The sequence below is a fragment of the Mauremys mutica genome, chromosome 13 (assembly GCF_020497125.1).
Source record: "Mauremys mutica isolate MM-2020 ecotype Southern chromosome 13, ASM2049712v1, whole genome shotgun sequence".
Lineage (NCBI taxonomy): Eukaryota > Metazoa > Chordata > Testudines > Geoemydidae > Mauremys > Mauremys mutica.
Genome location: NC_059084.1, coordinates 46,295,578 through 46,304,688, shown reverse-complemented (window position 1 = coordinate 46,304,688; position 9,111 = coordinate 46,295,578). Strand labels below are relative to the sequence as shown.

Genomic DNA, 9,111 nt, shown 5'->3' with positions numbered 1-9,111 from the left:
ACACACAGCAGTAGTAAGTTGTTCTCTCTCTCTCACATACACACACACAGCAGTAGTAAGTTGTTCTCTCTCTCTCACACACACACAGCAGTAGTAAGTTGTTCTCTCTCTCTCACACACACACAGCAGTAGTAAGTTGTTCTCTCTCTCTCACACACACACAGCAGTAGTAAGTTGTTTCTCTCTCTCTCTCTCACACACACACACAGCAGTAGTAGGCTATCTGTCTCAGAGCTCCCCCCCCCCCGACACACACTAGCAGGTTGTTATCACACACCCGTGCCTGCAGCTGTAGTAGGCTGTTATCCCCCCCTCGCGCACACAGAGGGAGACAGAGGCTCAGTCACTCTGGAGTTTATTCTGCCCTTGGGGGGGTCAGGAGCGAGCGAAGGCCTCCAGCCCCCGGGTGAGGAGCGCCTGGGTCATTCCATCAGGGACCAGGACGCAGGTGACACCTGGGGGGGGAGAAGAGAGAGGGGGTGACCCCCACCATTCACCCCCTCCCCTCCCCTCCCCTCCATTTGCTCCCCTCCCCCTGCAACATCTCAGTCCCTGACCCCTCCCCCCATTCCCTCCCTGGACCCTCCCCCAACATTCACCCATGTGGGGCTGGCAGGGGAGTCCTGCCCAGGAGGGCTGGGGCCCCCCCGGGGGGATCTGAGGGCCCCCCCGTACCTAGCTGGCTGACGTCCCGGATGTTGCGCTCCTCGTCGTCGAAGAACAGCATCTGGGCGAAGGGGACCCCGGTGTCCTGCTGCAGCCTGGGGGGGAGGGGCAGACTCAGGGCTGGCAGTATGGGGGTCAGGGGGCAGTGAGGGTCGGGACCAGGGGGTTACTTGGGGAAGTGGGCGCTCTTCCCCCTAGCCTGGATCTCAGCAGGGGCAGTGGGGTTTAGGGGTGCAGGGGGTACCTGGTGCAATGGGGTCTTGGGGGTACCTGTGGAAGTGGGGGGTTGGGGGTGCCAGGGGTGCAGTGGGTAAGTGTGGAAGTTGGGGGTGGAAGGTTTGTGGGTGCTCGGGTTTGTGGGTGCAGTGGGTACCTGTGCAAGTGGGGGTGGGGATTTGGGGGTGCTGGGGTGCAGTGGGTACCTGTGGAAGTGGGGGTGGGGATTTGGGCATTATGGGGTGCAGCGGGTACCTGTGGAAGTGGGGGCTGGGGATTTGGGGGTGCTGGGGTTCAGGGGTGCAGTGGGTACCTGTGGAAGTGGGGGTGGGGATTTGGGGGTGCTGGGGTGCAGCGGGTACCTGTGGAAGTGGGGGCTGGGGATTTGGGGGTGCTGGGGTTCAGGGGTGCAGTGGGTACCTGTGGAAGTGGGGGCTGGGGATTTGGGGGTGCTGGGGTTCAGGGGTGCAGTGGGTACCTGTGGGAGTGGGGGTGGGGGTTTGGGGGTTCGGGGGGGCAGCGGGGCCCTGGGGAAGTGGGGCTGGGGATTTGGGGGTGCTGGGGTTCAGGGGTGCAGTGGGTACCTGTGGAAGTGGGGGCTGGGGATTTGGGGGTGCAGGGGTGCAGTGGGTACCTGTGGAAGTGGGGCTGGGGATTTGGGGGTGCTGGGGTTCAGGGGTGCAGTGGGTACCTGTGGAAGTGGGGCTGGGGATTTGGGGGTGCTGGGGTTCAGGGGTTCAGCGGGTACCTGTGGAAGTGGGGGTGGGGATTTGGGGGTGCCGGGGTTCAGCGGGTACCTGTGGAAGTGAGGGCTGGGGATTTGGGGGTGCTGGGGTTCAGGGGTGAAGTGGGTACCTGTGGAAGTGGGGGCTGGGGATTTGAGGGTTCAGGGGTTCAGCGGGTACCTGTGGAAGTGGGGGTGGGGATTTGGGGGTTCAGCGGGTACAGTGGGGGCTGGGGATTTGGGGGTTCAGGGGTTCAGCGGGTACCTGTGGAAGTGGGGGTGGGGATTTGGGGGTTCAGGGGTTCAGCGGGTACCTGTGGAAGTGGGGGCTGGGGATTTGGGGGTTCAGGGGTTCAGCGGGTACCTGTGGAAGTGGGCGCTCTTCCCCCCGGGGTAGATCTCCACACAGCGCAGGAAGCGGCGCAGGCTGAAGAGCTCCAGCAGCTGGATGGCGCCGCGGGTCTCGCCCGTCCTGGGGGGAGGAGGCGGTCAGGGGGGTGGGGTGTCGGGGGGCGCAGGGGGCAGGGGGCAGACACTCACCGGGAGGCGGCTGCCATGGGGACGCCCAGGCCCTGCAGTCGCTCCAGCACAGCCGGCACCTCGGGGTACAGGCAGACGGGGCGGCCGCGGGCATCCAGCACCGAGCCGGCCCTGGGGGCAGACAGGGTTACCCGACTCCTCCGACCCCCTATGGCCCCTTATAGCCTCCTCTGACTCCCTATAGCCCCTGATCCCTTATGGCCTCTCCCCTCTGACCCTCATATCCCCTATAGCTCCTCCTCTCTGGCCCCCTATAGCCCCTCCCTGGCCCCCTATAGCCTGTTCTGACCCCCTATAGCCCCTTCCCCAACCCCCTATAGCCCTCATAACCTCCTCTGACCCCCTATAAGCCCTCCCTGGCCACATATATCCCTCCCTTATAACCCCTGATCCCCTATAGAATAAGAAAAGCCAAAGAGGAGTTTGAAGACCGGCTAGCCAAAAACTCCAAAGCTAATAACAAAATGTTTTTAAGTCCATCAGAAGCAGGAAGCTGCTAAACAGCCAGTGGGGCCCCTTGACGATCGAGATCCAAAAGGAGCCCTTAAAGGCGATAAAGTCATTGTGGAGAAACTAAATGGATTCTTTGCTTCAGTCTTCACGGCTGAGGATGTTAGGGAGATTCCCAAACCTGAGCTGGCTTTTGTAGGTGACAAATCTGAGGAACTGTCACAGATTGAAGTGTCACTAGAGGAGGTTTTGGAATTAATTGATAAACTCAACATTAACAAGTCACCGGGACCAGATGGCATTCACCCAAGAGTTCTGAAAGAACTCAAATGTGAAGTTGCGGAACTATTAACTAAGTCCTTTAAATCGGCTTCGGTACCCAATGACTGGAAGTTAGCTAATGTAACGCCAATATTTAAAAAGGGCTCTAGGGGTGATCCCGGCAATTACAGACCGGTAAGTCTAACGTCGGTACCGGGCAAATTAGTTGAAACAATAATTAAAAATAAAATTGTCAGACACATAGAAAAACATAAACTGTTGAGCAAGAGTCAACATGGTTTCTGTAAAGGGAAATCGTGTCTTACTAATCTATTAGCGTTCTTTGAAGGGGTCAACAAACATGTGGACAAGGGGGATCCAGTTGACATAGTGTAGTTAGATTTCCAAAAAACAGGTTTATACCTCTCCAATTATCACACAAAGACAAATCACCCTTCTTTGGTAATTTCACAATGATACCTTTCTTCCATGCTTCAGGTACTTTCTCTTCTTCCCATGCCTTGTTGAATAGCTCCTCTAGAATCCCGGCACTCATATTCAGGTTGGCTTTTAGCATTTCTGCGGTTATTCTATCTTCGCCTGGTGCCCTATTTTCTTTTGTCTGTCTAATGGCCTCTTCTATCTCTCGCTCTGTGATAGGCCCTTGTTCTACCTCCATCTGAAAACTCATTTCCTCTATTTCAACTACCTCTTCAGGATTTGGTCTATTTAGAGTCTCTCTAAAATGCTCTGCCCATCGATTAATTTGTTCTTTCCTTTCTATCAATATTCTCCCATCCTTTCCTCTAACCGCTGTTGACCTATTGCTGAACCCTCCTGTCAAAGTCCTTGTGATTCTATACACAGTTCTTGTGTCGCCCCGCACGGCTGCTGACTGTGCCTCTCTTGACAGACTGGTAATATAATCCCTTTTATCTTTTCGAACACTTCTCTTCACAGCCTTGTTTTTCTCCCTGTATTCTTCATTCGCAGCTTTCTGTTGTTCACCACTTCCAGTCAGCATATGTAATTTTGCTATCTTCCTCTCCTCAATGAGTTTGTATGTATGATCTGAAATCCATACTTTCCGCTTTCTTCTCTTATAGCCAAGCACTGTTTTGCTGGCCTCCGCATATACCTTCTCAACGTTGTCACAAATAGTGTTTATCTTACCAGTTTGCAAATCATTTAGAAGTTGAAACTTTTTCGAGAGCTCCAGTATGAACTGTGCCTTTACCGACAGTTCTTTCAACTTCCTTGAGTCAAAAATTCGTTGCCCATAAACTTTCTTCGTCTTTCTCAGTTTTATCTGAAGCTTACTCAATACAAGGTGATTTGTCTTTGTGTGATAATTGGAGAGGTATAAACCTGTTATCAGTGCTCGGGAAGGTTTTCTGCAGAGTCCTGTTACAGAGAATAAGACAAGCAGTAGAAGAGGTCCTGAGGGAAGAACAAACAGGATTTAGGAGTCGGAGAGGATGCGTTGATCAGATATTTGTATTACATATGATAATGGAACAATCCCTTGAATGGAACTCGCCACTGTTCATTAACTACCTTGATTTCGAGAAGGCATTTGATAGCGTCCACCATCCATCTCTCTGGACTATCCTAAAAACATATGGATTCCCTCCGAAAGTTATTAACATCCTCAAAGATATGTATGCCGATAATAAGTGTTGTGTTCGCCATGAAGGACAGCGGAGCGAGTGGTTCCATGTGAGAACGGGAGTTAGACAAGGATGTGTTATTTCGCCCATCCTATTTCTTGTGGTTCTAGACTGGGTGATGCGGAAAGCCACCGAAGATAGGCCAAGAGGGATTGCATGGGGACCCTCTGGTCATATTGAAGATTGTGACTTGGCGGATGACATTGCCCTGATTTCAAGCTCTCAGACGGACCTCCAAGAGAAGACTGATAGAGTAGGTAGAGCAGCAAGGTGCGTGGGACTTAATATCCACGCCAGTAAGAGCAAAACAATGAAAGTAAAAGCAGCCAGCTCGACGACGACCGTAGTATGTGACGTAGAATTGGAGGAGGTGAACGATTTTAAATATCTTGGTAGTTACATATCGGCTGATGGTAATATTCAGAAGGAGATATCTACCAGAATCGGTCTTGCAGCAACTGCATTCTATAGACTTCAGAACATTTGGAGGTCGGCCATCTTGCAAATGAAAACCAAGGTAGAGATCTACAGGTCGAACGTCCGCTCTGTGTTGCTTTATGCGGCGGAAACATGGAGGACCAACAAGAAGATAGAAAGTCGGCTTCGGGGTTTTGAAGGAAGGTGTCTTAGGCGAATTCTTAACATACACTGGCCGCAGCGTATCACCAATGTTGAAGTTAGCCGATTAACGGGCATTAACAACATAGTGGATGAAGCCAAACAACGAAGATGGAGATGGTTGGGGCATGTGTTGAGAATGGGTGCTGATAGACACCCTCATATTGCCCTACGATGGACACCACAAGGAAGGAGGAGGAGAGGTAGACCATTGGGGACGTGGCAAAGGACCATTGAAGAGGAAATGAAAGGCATGGGAATGAAGTGGGATGAAATTTGCTGCCTCGCTCAAGAACGAAATGAATGGAGGAGAATGGTTGACGCCTTATGCTCCACTGGGAGTGAATAAGAGGAAGAAGAGTTAGATTTCCAGAAAGCCTTTGACAAGGTCTCTCACCAAAGGCTCTTACGTAAATTGAGCTGTCATTGGATAAAAGGGAAGGTCCTTTCATGGATTGAGAACTGGTTAAAGGACAGGGAACAAAGGGTAGGAATTAACGGTAAATTCTCAGAATGGAGAGGGGTAACTAGTGGTGTTCCCCAAGGGTCAGTCCTAGGACCAATCCTATTCAATTTATTCATAAATGATCTGGAGAAAGGGGTAAACAGTGAGGTGGCAAAGTTTGCAGATGATACTAAACTGCTTGAGATAGTTAAGACCAAAGCAGAGTGTGAAGAACTTCAAAAAGATCTCACAAAACTAAGTGACTGGGCAACAAAATGACAAATGAAATTTAATGTGGATACATGTAAAGTAATGCACATTGGCAAAAATAACCCCAACGATACATACTATATGATGGGGGCTAATTTAGCTACAACAAGTCAGGAAAAAGATCTTGGCATCATTGTGGATAGTTCTCTGAAGATGTCCACGCAGTGTGCAGAGGCGGTCAAAAAAGCAAACAGGATGTTAGGAATCATTAAAAAGGGGATAGAGAATAAGACGGAGAATATCTTATTGCCCTTATATAAATCCATGGTACGCCCACATCTCGAATACTGTGTACAGATGTGGTCTCCTCACCTCAAAAAAGATATTCTAGCCCTAGAAAAGGTTCAGAAAAGGGCAACTAAAATGATTAGGGGTTTGGAGAGGGTCCCATATAAGGAGAGATTAAAGAGGCTAGGACTCTTCAGCTTGGAAAAGAGGAGACTAAGGGGGGACATGATAGAGGTATATAAAATCATGAGTGATGTGGAGAAAGTGGATAAGGAAAAGTTATTTACTTATTCCCATAATACAAGAACTAGGGGTCACCAAATGAAATTAATGGGCAGCAGGTTTAAAACAAATAAAAGGAAGTTCTTCTTCACGCAGCACAGAGTCAACTTGTGGAACTCCTTACCTGAGGAGGTTGTGAAGGCTGGACTATAACAGGGTTTAAAAGGGGACTGGATAAATTCATGGTGGCTAAGTCCATAAATGGCTATTAGCCAGGCTGGGTAAGGAATGGTGTCCCTAACCTCTGTCTGTCAGAGGATGGAGATGGATGGCAGGAGAGAGATCACTTGATCATTGCCTGCTAGGTTCACTCCCTCTGGGACACCTGGCATTGGCCACTGTCGGTAGACAGATACTGGGCTAGATGGACCTTTGGTCTGACCCGGTGCGGCCTTTCTTATGTTCTTATAGCCCCTTCAGCCCCCATAACCTGCCCTGACTCACTCTAGCTCCTTCCCCAAGCCTCTCGGGCCCCTGTAGCTAGGACCCTACCAAATTCAGGGGTCACGGACTGTGAAGTCTGGTCTCCCCCGTGGAAGCTGCTCTTTCGTGTGCTTTTCCTGTGCAGATTTAAGGGGGGGTGGGGGGAACCTTTCTCCCCCCCGGGGTCCCAACCCCAAAGGGGCTGTGAGGGGCAGGTGCTGCTGGCCTGGAGCGTCGCCACCACCAGCAGCAGCACAGAAATAAGAGTGGCAACAACGTGACCCCCCCCCTTGTGACCCCCCAACAGCCCCCTTTTGGGTCGGGACGCCCCTGCTCACCGCAGGGGACATTTCAGATGTCAGGAGCTCGGATAATGAAACTGACGATTGTCAAAATCCTGACTGTGAAATTGACCACAATGGACCCTACATTTGGTAGGGCCCTTCCCTATAGCCTCCTCTGATCCCCCTATAGCCCCAATCCCCTATAGCCCCTCCCCTGACCCCCAATAGCCCTCATAGCCTCCTCTGAGCCCCCATAGCCCCAATCCCCTATAGCCCCTCCCCTGACCCCTAATAGCCCCTCATAGCCTCCTCTGATTCCCTATAGCCCCAATCCTCTATAGTCCCTCCCCTGACCCCCCATAGCCTCCTCTGACCCTCTTAGCCCCGCTCCCCTATAGCCCCTTCCCAACCACCCATAGCTCCCATAGCCTCCTCTGACCCCCTATAGCCCCATACCCCCATACCTCCTCCTCTCTGACCCCCATAGCCCTGATCCCCTATAGCCCTCCCTTATAGCTCCCCACCCCCTATAGCCCCATCCTATAGCGTCCTGGCCCCTCCCCATCTTACCCCTACAGTCCTCCCTCTTAGGCCAACTGCTGTTCCCCCCGCCCCCTCCCCACGTTCCCCTCCCACCTGTCCCGCTGGAAGGGGGGGTCCACGTGGGTGTCGACCCAGAAGGGCCACAGGGTGTAATCTGCAACGAGAGAGGAGGGACGTCACCCCCCGGAAACCCCCCCGAACCCAGCGCTGTGGGGAGACCCCACCCAGCAACCGCCCCGCTGGGGGGTGGCCCCACACTGTCCCCCCGGCATCCCAGCCCAGTCTCTGGGGACACGGAGCCCAGGCCCCCCTGGTGACCCCCACCCAGCAACCGCCCCGCTGGGGGGTGGCCCCACACTGTCCCCCCGGCATCCCAGCCCAGTCTCTGGGGACACGGAGCCCAGACCCCTCTGGTGACCCCCACCCAGCAACCGCCCCGCTGGGGGGTAGCCCCACACTGTCCCCCCGGCATCCCAGCCCAGTCTCTGGGGACACGGAGCCCAGACCCCTCTGGTGACCCCCACCCAGCAACCGCCCCGCTGGGGGGTGGCCCCACACTGTCCCCCCGGCATCCCAGCCCAGTCTCTGGGGACACGGAGCCCAGACCCCTCTGGTGACCCCCACCCAGCAACCGCCCCGCTGGGGGGTGGCCCCACACTGTCCCCCCGGCATCCCAGCCCAGTCTCTGGGGACACGGAGCCCAGACCCCTCTGGTGACCCCCACCCAGCAACCGCCCCGCTGGGGGGTGGCCCCACACTGTCCCCCCGGCATCCCAGCCCAGTCTCTGGGGACACGGAGCCCAGGCCCCCCTGGTGACCCCCACCCAGATCTCCCCAAACCCTCCAGTCGCCCCCCCCTCACCGCCCCAAGCTCACCCAGGGCCAGGACCCAAACGCAGGGCAGTGGGGAGACTCTGCCCCCCCCCGCATCTCAGCCCGAGCCGGGGGGCAGGTGTGAGCCACACACCTGGGGGAGGGGGGGTCTGTCCCAGCTCTTAGCTCGGGCACTAAGCTCCAGAGGTCCCGGTTCGATCCCCCGGCCGGGACCCACGGACCCCTGACCCCCCCGTGCCCCAAGCTCACCCAGGTCAAACACCACCAGCCCCGGGAGGCGGCACATCGCGCCCCTAACGGGGGGGGGGGGTGGGACAGGGACTTTCTGAGCCGGATGGGGCCGGCCCGGCTGCGCCCCACGTGTTGGGCCATAGAGACTCAGGCTAGACAGGCCGCTCTGCAGTTAACCCCGCCCGTGCCGGGGCACAGAGCCAAAGAGCCAGAGCAGACTCACCCCAGAGCCGGCCGCATCTCAGCGCCGGGCGAGGGGTACCCATAGACCCAGCTCCCACCCCCCACCCCAGAGCCAGCCGCATCTCAGCACCGGGCGAGGGGTCCCCGTATAACCAGCCCCCACCCCAGAGCCAGCCGCATCTCAGCGCCGGGCGAGGGGTCCCCATAGACCCAGCTCCCACCCCCCACCCCAGAGCCAGCCGC

General features: G+C 55.0%; 1 protein-coding gene across 2 annotated transcripts; it reads right to left on the bottom strand.

The window, feature by feature from the left end:
* Positions 1–338: 338 nt before the first annotated feature.
* Positions 339–8,810, bottom strand: LOC123348187 (magnesium-dependent phosphatase 1-like). 2 transcript variants are annotated; one of them, XM_044985638.1, is made up of 6 exons: positions 8,704–8,810; positions 7,714–7,774; positions 2,147–2,257; positions 1,971–2,078; positions 676–761; positions 339–455 (listed from the first exon to the last, which is right to left on the bottom strand). In XM_044985638.1, the coding sequence occupies exons 1-6, from the start codon at positions 8,738–8,740 to the stop codon at positions 376–378; spliced, it is 483 nt and encodes a 160-aa protein (XP_044841573.1). In that variant the 5' UTR covers positions 8,741–8,810; the 3' UTR covers positions 339–375. The 2 variants fall into 2 exon arrangements, with proteins under 2 accessions (XP_044841573.1, XP_044841575.1); XM_044985640.1 differs by lacking the exon at positions 2,147–2,257.
* Positions 8,811–9,111: the final 301 nt, after the last annotated feature.